At 36.4% G+C, this 20,552-nt stretch overlaps 4 protein-coding genes across 13 annotated transcripts; all 4 read left to right on the top strand.

Annotated features, from left to right (window-relative positions):
• Window positions 1-1,384: 1,384 nt before the first annotated feature.
• LOC18607004 (putative ABC transporter C family member 15) lies at window positions 1,385-6,574 on the top strand. Its single transcript, XM_088803235.1, is given in 13 exon segments — window positions 1,385-1,499; window positions 1,764-1,823; window positions 1,918-2,798; window positions 2,800-3,351; window positions 3,669-3,755; window positions 3,851-4,450; window positions 4,548-4,712; window positions 4,904-5,198; window positions 5,309-5,829; window positions 5,922-5,982; window positions 6,065-6,216; window positions 6,218-6,308; window positions 6,426-6,574. Coding segments are annotated over 13 exon segments (3,714 nt in total). The 3' UTR covers window positions 6,560-6,574.
• A 1,634-nt stretch (window positions 6,575-8,208) lies between these two features.
• On the top strand, window positions 8,209-10,309 carry LOC18607003 (proteasome subunit alpha type-4). 4 transcript variants are annotated; one of them, XM_088803631.1, is made up of 3 exons: window positions 8,274-8,496; window positions 9,093-9,218; window positions 9,354-10,309. In XM_088803631.1, the coding sequence occupies exon 3, from the start codon at window positions 9,370-9,372 to the stop codon at window positions 10,120-10,122; it is 753 nt and encodes a 250-aa protein (XP_088659757.1). In that variant the 5' UTR covers window positions 8,274-8,496; window positions 9,093-9,218; window positions 9,354-9,369; the 3' UTR covers window positions 10,123-10,309. The 4 variants fall into 4 exon arrangements, with proteins under 4 accessions (XP_007041002.3, XP_088659757.1, XP_007041003.3 ...); XM_088803632.1 differs by having other exon boundaries at window positions 8,330-8,344; XM_007040940.3 differs by lacking the exon at window positions 9,093-9,218 and having other exon boundaries at window positions 8,209-8,344.
• Window positions 10,310-10,909: 600 nt separating this feature from the next.
• On the top strand, window positions 10,910-15,487 carry LOC18607002 (Haloacid dehalogenase-like hydrolase (HAD) superfamily protein). Of its 7 annotated transcripts, XM_088803629.1 has the most exons (6): window positions 10,910-11,294; window positions 11,890-11,939; window positions 13,804-13,827; window positions 13,960-14,200; window positions 14,339-14,545; window positions 14,938-15,487. In XM_088803629.1, the coding sequence occupies exons 4-6, from the start codon at window positions 14,033-14,035 to the stop codon at window positions 15,232-15,234; spliced, it is 672 nt and encodes a 223-aa protein (XP_088659755.1). In that variant the 5' UTR covers window positions 10,910-11,294; window positions 11,890-11,939; window positions 13,804-13,827; window positions 13,960-14,032; the 3' UTR covers window positions 15,235-15,487. The 7 variants fall into 7 exon arrangements, with proteins under 7 accessions (XP_088659755.1, XP_088659756.1, XP_017970701.1 ...); XM_088803630.1 differs by lacking the exon at window positions 11,890-11,939; XM_018115212.2 differs by having other exon boundaries at window positions 13,804-14,200.
• Window positions 15,488-15,611: 124 nt separating this feature from the next.
• Window positions 15,612-20,423, top strand: LOC18607001 (translocator assembly/maintenance protein). The gene is given in 10 exon segments (XM_088803627.1): window positions 15,612-16,766; window positions 16,855-16,911; window positions 17,028-17,090; window positions 17,171-17,239; window positions 17,403-17,495; window positions 17,741-17,884; window positions 17,886-17,990; window positions 18,517-18,645; window positions 19,224-19,329; window positions 19,487-20,423. Coding segments are annotated over 10 exon segments (1,065 nt in total). The 5' UTR covers window positions 15,612-16,658; the 3' UTR covers window positions 19,678-20,423.
• The last annotated feature ends 129 nt before the right edge of the window (window positions 20,424-20,552 follow it).

Here is a 20,552-nt window from a genome sequence, read left to right as displayed (position 1 = left end):
ATAATATATTGCAAAATCTTGCAATCAACTACTTTTTCTTGGATATTTAGCTACATGACACCCACCAGGCTTCAGGCTTTTCCTTGCGAACGGGTCACATGGTGAAACATGTTCAACTACCTTTTTATACATAGCACAATTTTGCCTCAAATTCTCAGCTTATCACTGCATAGGCAACATTAAGTCAATATATATATATATATATTTATATATTTAAAACTGAAAATTTAACAGAATTAAAATTAATAAATTAAGAAATTACAGACATTTAATTTACACAAAATTATTATATAATAACCAATTTACATTTTTTATAAACTACAAGGCATAATAATATAATTTACCAAATCACTTTAAGTTTAGTATGGGTTTTGTTTGACCTACACAAGGCCCAATTCTAGTCACTCCAAGAAATTTGGAGCAACGCCCGCTATGGCTTTAGTGTAGATTAAAAATGACTGTAAATGAAGACTATTTCAATTGATGTCTAATTGAACCACAAGTCATTCAGTTGAGCACACCACAAGGTTTTCTTTTTTTTTTTTTTTTTAGGATGGCCTTTTTTATGATTGTGGGCCTTGTTGGAGTTTTTTTTGTCTTTTCACTGTTCACTTTTCCTTTGTTTTAAGGGCAGTTTTGGGTTTTTAATATATTTACATATTATTTTGGTCTTTTTCATTACCATGCTTTTACATGTTTTCCTCCATGGGGGATTCCTCACTCTCTCGCATTTATTGCTTTCTTCGTTGATTTTGTCTTCTTCTTCTCTTTGTTTGGAGCTCCTTTTTTTTTTTTTTTTTCAATTTTGTTTCCTTTCTTTCGATGTTTTTTTGTTCTTGGTTTTGCTGAGGTGTTATTCTTTTTTATTTTTTTTACGTTTTTGTATTTAGACTTTTATTTTTATTTTTCTGTCGTTCAATGCTGTTGTTGACTTTTTTTTTTTTTTTTTAATTTTGGTTTTTACTTTGCAAGTTGATTTTGTTTGATATTTGGTTTAGTTGTTTACTCTATGTTTCAAATTTTGTTTACTTTAATTTTTTTTTCTATTTTATTAATTTACTCTGATTGTATAGTTAAAAAATTATTGTTCCTTGATTAAAAAAATTGACACTCAACAAAACAAAACGGTGACTCTACTCTACTCTAGTGTGTGCTATATATATATATATATATATACTCTTCGTAAAGTAAGGGCAAGGGCAACACTCTTACATTTATCTGCCTTCTCCCACAAGAAAAAGGCTAATCATTGATAATTTGTGTGTGTTATATATATAGAAGAGAATCTCTGGCGACTGCTGTCATTCACTCACGACTCACGTCTAAAGGAAGAAGGGGTTCTGGTTTGTGCCTTTCCCAGGACCAGTACTAGGTACGTGAATCAATGTCCAACTTGTTGCTCATCGCACTTCCCAGCTCCGCCGCCTATCATGGCTTCCCAATCCTATCTTCTCCTCCTCTACGTTTTGCATATTTAGTTTGTTCACGTCCTCATCCTAGTAAATTTATCTCTCTCTATATTTTCCTTCCTTTAAGTTTTAATTATACATGCCATTGTTTATACTTTTCAACTTTTGCCTGCCTGCTTCTTCTTTTTAGCTTTGCCTTCGACTATACATGTACGTACATGTACGATTAGTACATAACAAGAAAAATATTATTCCCTACAAACAAATATTATACTACTACATATATACATATATATTATCAGTTCATAATGTTAGAGTTGTAGTTTATTATCCTACATCAACTTGTTAAGACAGCATGCTTATGTTATGTTTCTGCTGTTCGTGCATCCCTGCTCCTAAATGCCATTTTCGCAGGTAAATATTGTCACCACTTAAAAATATTTTATCATCACTCCATGCAATTCAACTCCTTTTTCAAATACTATCATGCTTCCTTCATATTTTCCAGGAGTTTTCACCGGCGCTTCCTATGCTGGGCCTTATCTCGTCCCAAACTTCATTACTTATATATCTGGGACTGGGAGGCATGATGAACCAAGGTACTACGGCCTGCTTCTGGCCTTCCTCTTCTTTTTTGCCAAGACACTCGAGTCCCTTTGTGAGAGACAATGGCGTTTCGGAGCTAATAGAATTGGTATTCGTGTCCGGGCAGCTCTGATGGCTACAATATACAAAAAATCGCTTTCAGTCAGAAATGCTGGAGCCAAAAATGGACAGATCATTAATTATATCAACGCAGATATTGAAAAAGTTGGAGAATTAGTTGCACGCTGTCATGAATTTTGGTTGCTTCCTCTTCAAGTTGTCCTTGCATTGATTATTATGAAGAAGCATGTTGGTTGGCTGCCTTCAATTGCTGCTATTACAGCTACTATTTTAGTCATGGTGATGAACACCCCTGTGTCAAAGTTGCAAAGAAGGTGGCACTCTGGGATTATGGAAGCAAAGGATTGCAGGATGAAGGCTACCTCCGAAGCTATAAAGAGCATGAAAGTCTCGAAGTTCCATGGTTGGGAGTCCACATTTCTACAGAAGCTCTTTCAACTTAGGGAAAGAGAAAGAGGTTGGCTGAAGAGCTACTTATATGCCCAAGCACTGGTGGTATGTCTCTATTGGAGTTCACCATCAGTCATATTGTTGACGACCTTTGGTATATGTACCTTGTTACGTAGACCACTAACTTCAGGATCAGTTCTCTCAACTTTGGCAACACTCAGAATCTTGCAAGAGCCGATATATAACATGCCAGAGCTTGCTTCTCTTATTGCTCAGGCAAAAATTTCAATTGATCGGCTGCAGGACTTTCTAAGAGAAGAAAATCAGGACAAGTAAAAAATCCAACCATAATGCAAATGCCTCTGATGTTGTGATTCATATAAGAAAAGCGGAATATGCTTGGGAAACAAGCAATTTAAATTTGCGGCAACCCGCAATTATAATTGATAAAGATATTCAAATTAAGAAAGGTTGCAAGGTTGCTGTATGCGGATTAGTAGGATCAGGAAAATCCAGTCTTCTCTGTAGCATTCTTGGTGAGATCCCCAGGGTGTCAGGCACAGGAACTGAGGTTTTTGGTTCTAAAGCTTATGTATAACAGACACCATGGATTCAGTCTGCTACAGTTAAGGACAATATATTATTTGGGAAAGAATTGAATGAATCATTTTATCATGATGTTTTAGAAGGGTGTGCATTGATAGAAGACATTGAAAGTTTGGTTAATAAGGATTCAACTTGGGTGGGAGAAAGAGGCATAAACTTAAGCGGAGGTCAAAAACAAAGGCTACAATTTGCCAGGGCAATTTACAGTGATTCAGATGTATACTTCCTTGATGATCCATTTAGCGCCGTTGATACAAGTACTGGAGCACATTTGTTCAAGGCAAGCAACTTTCACCCCGTTTAATGCTTTTGTTCCTGTCAAGGATCATAGCCTTGTTGCTACTGTTATTGTTAGTTGTTGGTTTTACTTTGCCATATCCGCAATAATCTTGGTAGTAGTTTTCTTGATTTCTAGGCTCCCACACTCAGGGGTTGGTATGCCATTCTAGAATAATCATTTATGTAACAGTACATAGAAATATACAATCAGAGTAGCATAGAAAATATGCCCCTCGTACCATGGGCATGACCTTTGCATTTTCTTATTCCAACAACACAAGAAGGATATATTTTCATGTTTTTGCAATGTTTTTGCAGCACTGCTTAAGAGGGCTTCTGTCTCTTAAGACAGTAGTTTATGCCACCCATCAGTTGGAGCTTTTGGCTGCCGCAGACATTGTTATAGTAAGCTTGTATCTGTATTTTTTTAAAAAAAAAATCTAAGCCTGTGTCTATATGCAGGGAGAAACTAATTTTCATCTTAAACATGCAATACGCAGGTACTTAGAGAGGGTAGGATTGTTCAAATAGGAACATGCAGAGAGTTGATAGCAGATCCCAGTGGTGAACTTGCCTTGTTAATGGCTGCTCACGAAGAGTCCCTAGACCAAGTGAACCCATCTCCGCAGCCGTTTCATTCCGGTGAACTAGAATTAGGAAATCAAACAGAAGACACAAGTATTCCCGACAAGAATCCTGTTAATAACTTCCAGCCTGAAGAAAGGTCTCTTGAAGAGAAGATGGAAACAGGAAGAGTAAGCTGGAACGTTTACTCAAGTTTCATCACGGCAGCCTATAAGGGGGCATTTGTTCCAATTATTCTTCTTTCCCACGTCCTCTTTCAAATGCTACAGATAGAAAGTAATTATTGGATGGCGTGGGCAACTGAAGAAGAGGGCAGGGTCAGCCGAGGTCGAATGATGGGAATGTTTGCTTTGATCTCTTTTGGGAGCTCAGTTTTTATATCAGCAAGGGCAGTCCTGCTATCAGCCATGACCCTCAAGACCGCCCAGCAGCTTTTTGTCGGCATGATAACGTCAATTTTCCACGCTCCCATGTCCTTCTTTGACATCACTCCTTCAAGTCGAATGCTGGATAGGGTCATCTTTTTCATCATCTTGCTTTTTGTCGTTTTTGTATTTTGCACTGGTGAAAGAGCTGACATCTCGCTTGCTTGTTTATATGTCTGTATTACAGTTTTCAACAGACCAGAGTGTTGTGGATACGGACATATCATACAGATTAGCTGGGCTAGTATTTGCAATTATTCAGCTGATTAGTGTTGTTTTCCTTTTATCCCTGGTGGACTGGAAGTTCGTCCTTCTCTTTTTGGTCATCTTTTACATCTCCATGCGGTATCAGGTATATACTTTTGTCCTTTCCTCACTTGTTTTGTCAAATGGTTTTCCATCAGTCTTAATGGCCCAGAGAAGAGAGACTTGCCTAGATAGAATTACATTTACTCAGTTTTACATAATGTCTACATTTATACTTACAATCTGATATTCTACGAAATCCAAATTCACCCTCAAAGGAATCATGCTTCTTGGTAGGCTTACTACATCACAACTGCTCGAGAATTAGCTAGGATGGTTGGAGTTCAGAAGGCTCCAGTACTTCACCACTTCTCAGAAACAATTGCTGGAGCAGCAACGATTCGTTGCTTTGATCAAGAAGAGCAATTCTTTGCAAGAATTCTCAACCTAATTGATGATTTCTCATGCATCGCTTTCCATAACTCTGCCACAATTGAATGGCTCTGTGTTCGGGTTAACTTTCTTTTTAACATTGGTTTCTTCCTCGTTCTTGTATTCTTGGTGAGCCTGCCGACCTTAGCTGTGAACCCCAGTAAGCACCAATTATACGCCTTTTCTCGATTTAAGTTGCCAGAGAGGTACTTTTATGTGCTGCCATAATACATCTGAGAATCATTTATGAATTGGTTGATTTTATTACAGGCTTGGCAGGATTAGCAGTTGCATACGGTCTTAGTCTAAATGTCTTACAATCTTGGGTTATATGGAACCTGTGCAATGTTGAGAATAAGATGATATCGGTGGAAAGAATACTTCAGTTCACTAACGTACAAAGCGAGGCACCATTAGTCATTGAAGATAATAGGCCCAGACCAGAATGGCCAGAACACGGATGCATAGAATTCAGAAACCTCCAGGTTCGGTATGGACCTGCTCTTCCGATTGTTCTCCATGGAATAACTTGCACCTTCTCTGGGGAGAAGAAAATTGGAATTGTGGGAAGAACGGGAAGTGGAAAATCAACGCTCATCCAAGTTCTCTTCCGTTTGGTGGAGCCATCACAAGGACAAATCATTATTGATGGGATGGATATTAGCATGTTGGGACTCCAGGATTTGAGATCAAGGTTAAGCATAATACCTCAGGACCCAACACTATTTCAAGGAACAATGAAACATAATTTGGATCCTCTGCAACAGCATTCTGATAAAGAAATCTGGGAGGCAAGAATTCGATCCCCAAGCAACTAGACTACTCACCTGGGTACGTATACTGATATACAGATTATTATCACAATAACAAGTCCACATTTCAGGCTCTGAGGAAGTGCCGATTGGCTGAGATAATAAGGCAAGACCAAAGGCTTCTTGATGCACCAGATAGAACAATTACAGTCGCTTTGTTTTTATGTTTCTTTCCAGTGATTCGGTTATGAATTCAAAAACATATAAAATGTTTCAGTTGTGGAAGATGGTGGAAACTGGAGTGTAGGTCAAAGACAGCTCATTTGTCTAGCAAGAGTTCTGCTAGAAAAGAAGAAAATTCTTGTTCTGGATGAGGCTACCGCGTCTATTGACACAGCAACAGATAATCTACTTCAGAAAACAATAAAAAAATGAGTCAACCAGAAGCACAGTCATCACTGTTGCACATCGCATACCCACGGTTATCAACAGTGGCCTGGTTCTGGTTCTTGATGGTGGTGAGGCTAAGAAATTAAATATTTATATCTTTCTGCATCTCTAGATATTCCTCAATATTTTGTTTCCAGTCTGAATAATTCTGTGCAATGACTATATTGTATATGTCACTGATGCAGGAACCTCTGTGGAGTTTGACTCTCCAGCTGAGTTACTGAAAGATAGTTCCTCTGCTTTCTCAAAGTTGGTAAGAGAATTCAGGTGGAATTCATCCAAAAGCTCACAGCAATGCAGACAGGGATGCCTAGAATAGGTAAAGGAAGGAACACAGCACATATGTAATCTAACATTGAATGTTTAATCCAAAATTCTTGCTTCTAAGTGGTATTTCTTTTGCATTATTATTTTATTTATTTATAATTAACATACAATTTAGTTTAGATGCAAAATTACACATAAAAAATTATTTTGGTGTAAAGACAGTATTGATAAATTGGAAAAATTAGATGCAAATAAAGTAGTGAAAAAAGAAAAAGTAAAAAAAATTATCCAAATAACAAAAAAAAAATCAAATAAAAGACAATATAAAAACAGAGTCAATTATATCAATTTTAAAATTTTAACGAATTTGATGTTTAACATTGAGTATTCATACCGACAAAGATGGAGATGAAATTTAGTGGTGATATTAAATTAAATAAAAAAATAGTTATGTTAGAGATTTATATAAAATATGTGTTTTATTAAAAAAATATTAATAATCAAAAGAGGAAATTGTAAGAAATATAAATTTGTTTATTTTTACTCAATTTTAGTTATAAGATGACCACAATACCTTTAAAATCATTTCAAACAAATTAAATATTTCTCATTTTTTTCTCTCGTCATTGGTCTGATGTACCCCCATTCTGTTGTGCTCTTTGTTTTTCTCTCGTCATCCAATTTTCTTAATTTTACCATCATCATTTTTCCAAAGAATATAATATGGAAGGTAATAACATATTTTTGGATTTGTTAGTTTACATTTACAAAACCTTTTGTCATTGATATACAGATTAAAAAGTATTATAATAATAGGGTTTTGAGTTTATTGGTATTGAGTTTTTTAGTGATTCATATATGATAAAATATGCAGAAGAGCAAAGTTTTGACATGTAATATCTAATGTTAAAGCTTCAGTCTTGATATATAATATGATGTTGAACTTTTGGCTTTGACGTGTGACATCTATTGTTGAACTTTTGACCTTGACATGTAACATTTATTGATAAATTTTAATGTGTAACATCTTCTGTTTTGACTTAGATGTGTAATATATAGTGTTAAAGCTTTCACTTTGTCGTTTTGTTTTTCTTTTTTTCTATTAAACTTGGCGTGTAACTTTCTACTTTGTATTTTACTACAACATAAACTCTTAGATTTAAAATATGAAATAATTTTTTTTCGATATTTTTTTGAATATAGCATGTAATAACAAAATTTTTTAAATATTGCACATAACTTGTTTTTTATCTTTGTATTTCAAAGAGATATAAACTTTTAGAGTTAAACGCTTTCACGATAGAGATAAAAGTTTAAAATAAAAAAAAAATTTAACATGAAAATGAATATGTATTGAAAATTAATTCAACTTGAACAAAATAAAATTATCTCAAATCCTTTAATTTGGATAATTAATTTTTGAGTTATTTTATTTATTATTTTTAGTAAAAGAAAATTAAAATGTACTAGTATTATAAACAAAAAAGTGAGGAATCGAATACATCAAAGCAAATTAAAAATCAACAGATTGGAATTTAATTTTACTAATGTTAATGAACAAAATACAACTTGCCCATGATTGCAACTGCGATTGCACATCACTGGCTGGAGCTGTTTCAGTTATATTTTTTAATAGACTCAAATTTCAAATTTGTGTAATTTAAATATGGAAAAATTCACCAGGGGTAATTTTGTCAAAAAATGTATTTAAAATTAACCAGCGGGTGGTTCCTATCACCTATTAATAAAGCGAAGGAAGGAAGCAGAAGGCAGTGTGAGATTTGTTGGTGGTTAGTCCTTGTTCCTACCGCACAAGGCTGGAGATCGGCTTTTTCAGGTCAAATTTCTCCTTCTCTCTTTCTCTCAGCTGAATCCTCATTGTGCTTTGCGAATTGCCCTTTCGAATCTGTAGATTTCGTTATCGCCATCGCTGCCGCTGCAATCGACTTATTTCGCCGCAAAACCCTAATCATTTGCTAGTTGCTAATGGTAATGCTAATTTTACCACTAGTCGGGTTGGGTCGATTGCTATCATGCTGAGTTCTATGAATTTATGTTCGAAAGGTTTTAGTAGGTAGTGAGTTTTTTTTCTTGCTTTAGAGGGTGCAATCAGTGCTTCCTAACTCCTGTCTGTTTCACAAGCCAACTTCAAAGGTTTCATCTTTGCACCCTATATCTTCTTTGGGAGAAATCATGTTTTTCCCCTCTCTCCCCCCACTTTTCCTTTTTTTTTTTTTAATTTTATTTTTTACAGTTGAGCCTCATCTTTCCTTCTCCTTAGCTTCTTACCCAGAATTTTACTTTTCATTTTTCTTTGGGAGATAAAGATTATAATGGGGATGATGTGAAGTTGTGTTTTTTCATTTTCTTTTCCCCTTCGATTTCTGGCATGTGAAATGTTAGCTAGTTTCAATCTGTGAGGAATTGAACCACACTCCCTCAATAGAAATAAAGTTAATTGTAGATTTCAGTTACATTGATAGAGTAGTTAGCGTTATTTGGGAATGAATCTTACTATTGAATGATATTTTTTGTGGGCTGGTTTTATTCTTGCTGCTACTCATTACAATTTATGCACAAAACAGCTTGAATTTTTCCATGGGTAGAGGATCTAGAGGATATGGTGGTTTGTATTTGATCCTATAGCAATGAAATGTGCTTGAACATTTTGAAATTTTGTCCATGAAACAACATTGTTGCAGTAATTGCTGGTAATGTTATTTTATCAGATTGCTTGAAACCTTTTATTTGTGTGAATATTGTACTTTTTTTCTTACACACCTTAAAATCTGCTTTTAAAATATAAAATTCCCACTTTTTGTCACTGGTTTTCTTCTTATCTTCAGTGTTATTTTATAACCAATGTCTCGAAGATATGATAGCCGCACAACGATCTTCTCCCCTGAAGGTCGTCTTTACCAAGTTGAATATGCAATGGAGGCTATTGGCAATGCAGGAACCGCAATTGGGATACTGTCAAAAGATGGTGTAGTTCTAGTTGGTGAGAAGAAAGTCACCTCCAAGCTTCTACAAACATCGACATCAACTGAGAAGATGTACAAAGTTGATGATCATGTAGCATGTGCTGTGGCTGGAATAATGTCTGATGCTAATATACTCATCAATACAGCTAGGGTTCAAGCCCAACGCTATACTTATGCGTACCAAGAACCAATGCCAGTTGAACAGCTTGTCCAATCTCTCTGTGATACCAAACAAGGCTACACACAGTTTGGTGGGCTTCGTCCATTTGGTGTTTCTTTTCTTTTTGCAGGTTGGGATAAAAATTTTGGATTCCAGCTATACATGAGTGACCCAAGTGGAAATTATGGTGGTTGGAAGGCTGCTGCAATTGGGGCAAACAACCAGGCAGCACAGTCTATGCTTAAGCAGGACTACAAGGATGATATTACCAGAGAAGAGGCTGTCCAGCTCGCACTGAAGGTGCTCAGCAAGACAATGGATAGTACAAGTCTTACTTCAGAAAAACTTGAATTGGCTGAGGTCTTCCTCTTGCCTTCTGGAAAAGTGAAATACCAAGTATGCTCACCAGATTCCCTGAGCAAGTTGCTTGTGAAGTTTGGAGTGACCCAACCTGCTGCCGAGGCCTCTTAAGTATGTATTTTGACTTAAATATGAGTATCAGGACTAATATGGAAGGTGTTTACAAGCTAAATTGTGTTTTGGCCATGACCAGGACGCATGAGAGGTTCTCATTTCAACACTTTTGCAATTTCAGTACTTATTTAATGAGCTCTTTGATACTGGATGGTTAGATCTAAATGGAGTTTTCATTTGAATATTCACTGTTGGAAATAGATGTCAATCAGATCTCTTTACCCCAAATTTTTAGTTACATTTAAAATTGATGCATATATTGAAAGAATAAGAAACCAAATTGCAGGATTGGGGTATTTTCCCCTTTCATTAATCTCAGCGTGATGTTCTAGACCTATCTTTCATCATTCTTTAACCATGACAGCAGTAGATGTCTCGTGGGGAGTTTAAGAGTGGCAGGGGAAAAACAATCCTTCTCCTGTCAGGCACGTTTTGTTTTTGTGTATCTCTAAGTAATGGTAACAATGGGCACCAGCGTAAGTGCTTTTGATCATTAATCATTGTGGTTTTTGTAGATTAATTTCAATGAAAGACAATGGGAGTTGAGGCATCTGCTTTGAATGCTTTGGAAATATTGTTTATGAGAGTGATGCCACTACTTCATGTCAAGGAAAAGGAAACGTCAAATGCCTTGATTTCTGCAATTCTCTAGAACTTTCCTTTGGAATCTGGATCCAGAGTGAACGTTGTATCTTTTTCTTTTATTTATATGTAGTATATATACATAGAGAGAGAGAGAGAGAGAGAGAGAGAGAGAGAGAGAGAGAGAGAATAAAAGTAAGTACCAAGTAGTCTATTACAAAAACAGGCACTGACAGTGGCTGAAGTGGAAACATACCAACGGGCAATCCAAAGGATCAAACTATTCTATGCTTGAACAGAGCATGAAGCATGGCCCATGGGCGATAGGCCTGACATAAACATTGGAGATTCGGAGTCATCTTCAGTTGTCCCAACTCCAAACTCCAAACTCGAACTCAATCGGGGCCTCAGATGGTCTCGACCCATGCCTGAATAGTTGGATAAGTACTAAACATGTCGAGTACACAAAAGTAAATGGAATGGAAATCCAATGCAAAAGAGCTCATTGACATGGTTTTGATAAGGGAGTAGGGAGGGACGGCGTGTCTCGCTCTCTCACGTTAAAAGCCTGAAGCTGTTTTAACAAGGTTGGTAATACCACAGGCCAGCGTCCATGGTTTTTGTTGTTGTTTTCAAAATTCTCAGGTTTCCATATCGCAATTTGCGAACTTTCTCTAACCTTCCTTAAATATTTGCTTTATTTGCACTTTTAACCAAAATTATGGCAGTAGCTATAAGTTTCATTGGTCGGCACTCCGCACTTAGATTTCATTGCCCTGTTTCTTAATTAATAATATATATCTTTTTCATTAGATTTGAGAGCCATTGACAAAACCATGGTGATCACAACATTCGAAATTTACAGGAAAACTGGGTAAATCATGAGGGTAATTAGGAAAAAGAGAAGGAAATGAAATTGGATCAACCAACAAAAGAAAAATTATACAACTAGTAAAGGGGGATCTTCCTTTTCTTTTTTAAAATACTGCTTACCAACATCAAAAAAAAAAAAAAAAACCTTGGAAAAGACGCAGCTGTTTTCTCTCTCTCTCTCTCACTCACATGGTCAATTATTGCGTCATATAAGGAAAAGACGAGGAATATAAGTCTACCTCCTGTATATATGTATATTTGATTTTTTCTAGTTTAGTTGAGCTCATGCTCGTTTAACTCCTAAAACAGAACAAGACGGTGGCGATTCCAAGTATCCAGATTCTCCTCCGTTTCTTCCTGTGGGTATCTTCAATCTCTCTTCTTGTTTTTCTTCAATCTCCTGCTATGATTCCACATTTAGCTTGCAGTTCCCCTTTCCCTGATTCCATTCTTGAATCTTAACCCTCTTCTGTTGCATTTTGGCTCTTTTCCCACCTAATGCATTTGTCTGGATGTGTTTTTTTATAACCTTTTGAATCTTTAGAACAAGTGGTAATTTTTTTCATCAAAATAAGCAAAAGAAAAATCAAATCTTGCTGCACCAGAGCAGAGCTGAACTGGTTTATCTGCATTGTTGTTCAAGGTTCAGGTGCCGCCGATACTGGTTCAAATTCTTTCTCATGATTGTTCCTTTTTCGCTTGCATAAGTCTTCATTTGCTCTATTGAAATCATGGGTTGGATTTAGTTTTTTTTCATGTTTTATGTCACGACATCTTGCAGTTGTGCTGAGTATATTGGTCTTATATATTATGAAAGTGAACGCCGTGCAGTTAGTCTTTGCTGTTTGCTGAATTCTGATTTAGTTATCCCTTTGCAATTCCACGTCCTTTTTACTATAATGATATTGGATACAATAAGGGGTTCATAACTTTATAGTTTACTCTAGCAAATAATGCAATCATCTTCAGTTAACAGACTGGAATTTGAAGTTTATTTCATCGTAGTTATGATTGCAAACTCTTTGTGCTCTTCGTGATATTCTTGGCTAAGTAGTATACAACATTAAAAAGAACATCATTGTTACTTTAGAGCTAGCAATGCTTGATTGAAGTACTCAAGCGGTGACAGGGTGGGACTCTGGTCTCTTAGAAGATCGCTTTTCTTTTGCCAAGGACTGTTGTAATTTGTTTTTAAATTTTCAGGCTGTTGTAAAGTAACTCAGATATAATGTGACTTTTTATTCAATTTTTAGCAGAAGAGAGCATCTCAACTCTTCTTAACTGTTGGACTATGATTGAGGTTATGCCAGTGATGCTTGTTTGTCCAATTGAGGCCTTTATGTTTAGTTATGAAAGCCCTTTTTTTTTTTCATTTTTTTTCTATGATTGACCACTTGTCTAGGCTCAATTACCACCTCCTAGTATTTTTACATAGTTGCTTGCTTTGACCTGGTGCATTTTCTGACTGGATCATTTGAGTGTTACACTGTCTTGTGCCTCCTGCTGTTGAAGTAGATATTTGAGATATTTCTTCTGAAATCATTTTATTTAAGGTAACATGGCCAAAATCCAAGATATCTACTAGCTTGCAGTGGTCCATCCCAAATTACTCTGAAGCAATGGACTTCTTGGATCATATGAGACTTTTCTCTTTTGCACAGTCAAATGCCAGTGCATAGACGTGTAAACCTAGTCTCTTATTGTCAAAATGAACTCATTGCTTTTTTTTTTTTGACCTTTATCTTAATACCTTTGATTTCTGAAACACTTGTGCTCATGTGCATGCCTTTAGCAATGTCTTCAATCTATCTCAATAGTTGTTAGTCCTGGGATAAAGCTCTGAAGATCATTGATAGCTGTTGCTCCCTGCAAAAAGATCTGCAATTGTCATTTCAATTCTTGATTTTGATGTTTAGTTGCCATTTCAATTTAATTTCTATTCTTTTGTTTTCCTACTCATAAACCTTCTGTAATTGATCTTCTTTGTTCCTGTTGCTGCATTTCGACATTTATGTGACAATATCTAAATGCAAAAATCGTCACAAAGTAAAGCATATGATTTGTTCTTGTATAATTTCTTCTTGCCCACTGTTAGCATTTTTCTTTCTAAAACCAGTGATTGATGATGAGATTTCGATTATATTTCTATGGCTCATTGTTCATGTTGCATTATGGTTGCAAAATTTTGTTGCTAATCATGACCCACACTTTTGAACTATGCAGTTGTGAAGATTGACTGAAGAACAGGTCAATCCATTACATCACAAATTACTTAAAGATCCTAGAAGAATCAAAATCTTCTTGACTTACATTTTTTGCATTTGGTCAAATTCTGAAAACCCTGTGCACAATTGCTATTGCAATGTCCCTATTATCCAGGTTACGCTGTATCACTGTGGATGTTACTGGTACTCTCATAGCTTACAAAGGGGAGCTTGGTGACTACTATTGCATGGCAGCTAAAGCTGTTGGACTGCCATGCCCTGACTATAAAAGTGTGCATGAAGGTTTCAAGTTTGCATATACAGAGATGGCAAAGAAGTATCCGTGTTTTGGGTTTGCAGCAAAAATGCCAAATATTGTATGGTGGAAAACTTGTGTTAAGGATTCATTTGTCAGGGTAAGATATTTATATCAGGCTATCAAAGAAAATCTTGCATACTTCTATTACATACATACATACATACATACATACACAGAGCAAGAGAGAGAGAGAGAGAGATTACTTGTTATGACATGAGTCTTGTTTTGCTGACAGGCAGGGTATGATTATGATGAGGAGACATTTGAGAAGATATTTAGACGCATATATGCTTCCTTTGGCTCATCTGCACCATATACAGTTTTTCCAGACTCCCAACCCTTCCTAAGATGGGCTCGTGAAAAGGGTCTTAAAGTGGGGATTATAAGCAATGCAGAATATCGTTACCAGGATGTGATTCTTCCAGCCTTGGGTTTGAACCAGGTAAACAATTTATTGAAATTTCGTTTGATGATATCTTATTGGACTGTGATTCTTATTATATTTGGTATTTTTTTTGATCCAGTTCAGATTGAGGAAATTAGTTTGATTTTTGTTGGGTTTGAAGGCCTGTTAACTTGTTCTCTGTTTTCCATGGTTTCAACTCGTGGTTACACAATAGGGGGTAACCCTCCCTTTATAGTTTTTCATACAACCTCAAGCATGCGTGTGCAATAGTGAAAGTAGTATGTTGCTGTAAACCTCAAAGTGTACTTGAGAACCGATGATTTGGAATAGTTTGCTTGTTTATGTCAGTGGTTATTTCACTCATTGATTTGGCTAGGTAATTTAATCTGATGTTTATATCTGAAAGTCCCATCTATATGGTGATTTAGGGATCCGAGTGGGACTTTGGTGTGTTCTCTGGTCTTGAAGGTGTAGAAAAACCAGACCCAAGGATTTATAAGATTGCTCTTGAAAGGGCTGGAAATATTGCACCAGAAGAGACTTTACACATTGGTGACAGCATGCGCAAAGACTATGTCCCAGCAAAGAGTGTGGGAATGAAAGCATTGCTATTGGATAGGTTCAAAACCCCTGATGCTGTGGAGTGGAGAAAATCTGGCGCTATTGTTCTTCCTGACTTAGTGGCAGTGCAGGAATTGCTTTCTTCAGGGAAGTTAACTTGTTAAGGGGCTTTTTTTCTGCCCGAATGCTGTCATCTGTATATTGTTTTAACCATTTGGTTGATAAATATGTGATGATATCACTTACCAGTTACCATCTGGTTTCTTCCTCTGAGTTTTCGTTTACATGTCCTGTTTTCACACCCTATGAGCATCTAGAATTTTGCTGTGATTTAGTGGGGGGGAAAAGAGGTGCAAATTTCTTTATCAATAACAATGTTAGTGTCTCTGGTTGTAGAAGATGCTATTTCTTTCTTCAGTCTCTATTTTAACACTATACACATGCAACAGAATTGAAGCCAGGATGCAATCTTTATTGATTTATTTATAGACATCATCTGAAATGGTAGTAATATACAGCCTTGAATTTGAATAAACTTGTTTGATGTGAGTAATTTGCTGCCGAGCTTGGGCTGCTAAGCTGAACTGCGTCAAATACGAGCACTCCTCAACCTAGAAGTGTGAAGTTTTTTAAATAACAAAAGGTTTTCGCTAGGAATTAGGAAGATATCCCAATATAGTTCTGACAATCGTTTTGAATTAAGCACTCCAGCCAATATGCAGGATGAGAGGTATAAGTGCTTTCCTTTGGAGCCTCCTAACTGCCCGTTGCAGCTCTTCCCTCCAGCCTGCAACTTTGCAAATTTTACAGGCTTGCAGCACCTGCTGCCAAATGTTGTTAGACTAATCACATGTAAGAAACAAGTGATCTCCAGTTCCCAGCTCATGTTGGCAAAAAAAGACAATTCCCATTGATGGACATCCCGCCAAGAAAGCAGCCTATTTTCAGTAGGAAGTCTCTTTATGCCTGAACTTATTCCAGACAGAGGCTGCAGATTGAAAATGCCCTTCGGAGTTGTATGTGATACCAGTATCAGTAAACTGTAAACGGAAAGGGGTTCTCCTGAGGTCTCTGGTTTATGCATATTCTTCAATCTTCGCCATTGTTGTTTTGGTTGCAATATTTGTTAAGGCAAAAAGCAATTTGGATGACCGATGGGCTAAGCCTACTTAGCGGGGCTATGTAGGCCCAGTAAACCGTCAGCCTGATTAGCACAGCACTTTCTCTTCCACAATCCAACCGAAAAGGCAAAAACCCTTAACCCCTCGTTGCTAGTAGCAGCAAAGTCAATTAAGTTTATGGGTGTCAGCACCGATAACATCCAAGTGCGCTTTGTAAACCATGCCTTCTTGCAGATTTTATACAACATGTCGAATGAATTTGCTCTCTCAACTCTCTAGGCTTTACTCTTGAACTAACAGTAACATGTTTGGTTGAGGAACCTTTGTTTTTTTCTTCTTTGTTACCTAAGGAAGCAAATTCTACATTGATTTTCATTCAACAAACGTAATTGAAACTGGGTTTGCACAAAAGTCCAACCTTTTCTTGTTCAGCAACAGCAGGTGACGAGTAACCAACTAAAGTAGGAATGGATGATGAAAAGAAAGCTCATCTCTTGAGCTTTCTCAAAGTTATTCCTCCGGTAGACTTCTGCTGTGTCTACGGCTCAGCACTCCATTCAACCAACCATGACAAGGTTGGTCTTTTCACCATCACTCCATTTCGACTAGCATTTTCAAAATTTTCTTCTTTTATTTTTTGCATTCAAAATTTTGCTTTTCTAGTCAACCATGGTAGATTTCATACTCGGCGTGTCTGATCCCCTGCAATGGCATTCTGAGGTGAGTTTTTCAGATTTTAAGCTATGGCACAACAATTTACCAACTCTTTTACATTGTGATTTTTTTTCTTTATATTTTCATCAATCTAATCTATCCTTTTTTTTTGTCTAACCCAGAATCTAAAAATGAATGCAGAACATTACGCGTCATGGATGGTGTTTCTTGGTGGGGCAAAACTGGTTCTCATCTCTCTCTCATCTACACACATTTATTTATTTATTTACTTCATCAGCTCACACTATAGATTGATGGGTTGTAGATTACTGAAGTTGCAGACGATATAGGAGTAGGAGTACACTTTAACCCGTTTGTTACTTGGAAAAACAAGGTATTGACTATTGACAATATAGAATCTTAAGTTTAATATGGTTCTAGGGATAGATTATGTGTGTATATACATTGATTTCTATTAAATCTTAATTTGTTATGTATGCACATATTGAACAACGTCCAGGCATGTGCTTCATCTCTGAGCATTTTCTTGTATGCAGATGTTGAAATATGGAGTTGTTCGAATGCATGACTTGGTTCAGGACATATTAAACTGGGAGAGGTTCTACTTGAGTGGTCGTTTACAAAAACCGGTGTGCTTTTCTCTTTTGTTTTCTATGTTGATGTTTTATGTTTTCTTTGAATAAAGTTTTATGAAAAAGGATACACCTTGTAACTTACTGTAAATTGTGTGCTAATGTTTTTCTGATGTTTACATTGAATTCATCCCTTGTCTTCTGATCTGCCAAATGACGGTGAATTCACCGTTGGTTGTCATATCCAACCTATGTTGTTTTCTGCGGTTTATTAGTATTCTCATACTCTATTTCTGGTTTAGGTAAATATGCTCATGGATAATTTGGACATTGAAAATGTAAACTCTGTTAATTTGCGAGCTGCAGTGTCTGCTGCTCTGCTCCTCTTGCCACCCAAATTCACAGAGGTTTGCTTCTTTGCTGTTTTTCCTCTTAAAATTACCACATTTTGTAATCTGTTCCGTCTTCACGCAGGAAGACCTTTATGCCAAAATATGTAGCCTGTCATATATGGGTGACTTGCGTATGCTTTTTGCAGAAGACCGGAATAAGGTAAAACTTTAGTGCATCTAAGGTAGAAATTTTGAAGGAAAGTCTATAGTAAGTTAGCTCTTGACAGTGCAATTTAGTTTCTAAATTTTACATTGGTTTTGTTTGTCAAAGCTGGGGAATGGTTTAGGAAAATTTTTAAATTGTACTGATAAGCACTTTTGCCTGCCAAATACCAGTTATGCCCCAATAACATTTTAGATATGCCCCTGAAAAGTATGCTGTATAAATAAAAATGTGGGAATAAAAACATTTTGATGTCACTCTTAGTGGACGGAAATCAGTTTTGAATTTAAAGCCTAACAGATTATAGATTTTTCTTGGTCATGTAACACTATCTCATAAGTTTGTATTATTAAATAAATATCTTATATTTCTATCTTGTTACTCTTCTTTTACTTGTACATGATGTATAAATATTCATTAATGCAGTTTTGAATTTGAAGCCTAACAAATTACAGAAACAGTTGCTTCCTTTCTTATTCTCTGTTCTTCTATTTGTAATATCTTATATTTTTTTTTGATTCAGGTGAAGAAGATTGTACAAGGGCAGTTTGATTTATTCCAGTCCATGTATAAGCCATTTCTTGAAGAGTATGAAGGCAAAGGCTTCTTGAGATTCTCATCATCTGAAAATCACCATGCACATATATCTCAGGTTTATATGAGTTCAGTTGATGAACCCAAAGTTGGTTCTCTAATGTGAATTTAATTACAAGTTTTCTTTGTGGACAGAACTTAACATTTGATCTCATCTAGTGCTCACATGCTTAAATAAGTTTCAAACAATATTTTAAAAGCTTTGCTAGAGAATGAAGTGTCTATGTTCTTTTATGTGTTCTCTTTTTTCGATTGGTGAAAAAGCAAATGACTAAAATGCACCAAGCGGGTGTACAGACCCAAGTTCAGGGCTGATTTCTACAGAACAAAGAACAATTAGCATCCTGAAGTTATCCTATATGCATTAGTATTGCAGCCCACATTGTTAATTATGTAAATTTGGTTTTTCTTTAGTATTTAGGTTGTTCTGTGAAGGTATGTCGTTGATTGTTTATTGTATTTGTGGCTTTCATATCATATATGAAACAGTTGTAAATGGTATAAGAAGCTTTCTTGACATGAAATTATATCTATTAGGGAAAGCTATCTTATTTTTATGCCAGACCGTTGGAATTGTATATGGGATAACATTATCATTGGGTCCATTGATTTTGATATATTCTTGGTTGAAATCAGGATTGTGGCTTAACAGTAGCTCGCTCACATGTGTCTTCTCTTCCTCCAACTATTAGAAGTCAAATGTGGATAAAGCTAGGAAAGAAGAAAGTAATTAGTGAATATGGTATGAACTACACTCACACTCTGTTGAGTGCTGAAAACATTGCTAACTTTCCTCTGCTTTTTCATTCTACTGCTGCTATAGTTGGTGAACAATAATAGCTACAATGTTGTAGGCAAAAAATTGGGTAATTGTTTTCTTGACAAGATACTAATTTCAGGTCAGGTGTTGCATGAAGTTGTTATTGGGTCAAGAGAAGAGGCTGCAAAATGCATGCAGAAGGTTTTGAGGCGAACAGTCATGGTTTCAAGTGCAAGGCAAGCACTATCTGGTCTACTGACTGTTGGTGGTATTAAAGCTGCTAGATATGTCACCAATAAAATGGAGAAGGCTTGGAGATCATGGACATGATACCTTGCATTTAAATTAGAAGCCAAGGCGAGCTTCGTATTTGGGACAGGCCGGCAACTGTTTATTTTGTGATTACTGTTAAGACGAGGATGCCATGCTGTCTTTCTCAGACTTATTATTATTATTCTCCTTTTTCAGTCCCTCTGGCGAATAAACTCGTCATTCAGAGGGCAAAAGAAGTCCCTCTGTTGAAAGGCTAATAGGGATAGAGATGTTGGAAATTACTGCAAATAAATCCAAGCTGCTATTATGAGCAAAAATACTACAAGATTTCTGCTCACGGTGTCTACTGAGACGCAAAAAGGAATCCAAGCGCTCAATATTTCATCCAAGGTGTCTTTGATTATTTGAGTAATGATCCAATCAGCTTCTACGTTATTGTCAGACCTGGATGCAATAACCTTATCAGCATCCTGTTTGCGGTCAGAAAAATGGATATCTACAAGATGACAGAAAATGTGTGGAACTGGGATGAGGGATGTGGTCCATGATATTTTCTGGCATTTGAAAAAGCAGGCTGTCTTGACATTAACGGCTTTGTTCCATAGCCAAAACACAAGCAAGCGCAACAAATTTCCAAGTCAATTATTGAGTGGTTGCCTGTTTTTAACAACTGTAGTACAAGGGTTCATTTCAGTTTGACATGTCAAAGCAGTTCCATGTAATGCAACTATTTCTTGGGAAACTCTTATTTGTTTTGCAAAATTATTACGCCAAGAGCATGACTTTGGTTTTGAATTTTGCCAGTATTATTGTTCTTATTTTCCAATGGAATCGTAGAGTGAGGCCCTCGAATCTTGACCTCGACCCAAAACAAATGACTAGGAATAGGATAAGGCAGAAAATGGATGCCCATGAGCATTGACTCTATCATT

Source organism: Theobroma cacao, chromosome 2, assembly GCF_053813885.1.
Source record: "Theobroma cacao isolate CCN51 chromosome 2, ASM5381388v1, whole genome shotgun sequence".
NCBI lineage: Eukaryota > Viridiplantae > Streptophyta > Magnoliopsida > Malvales > Malvaceae > Theobroma > Theobroma cacao.
Note: the sequence above shows the minus strand (reverse complement) of the source record. Positions and strands in the feature narration are given on the sequence as shown.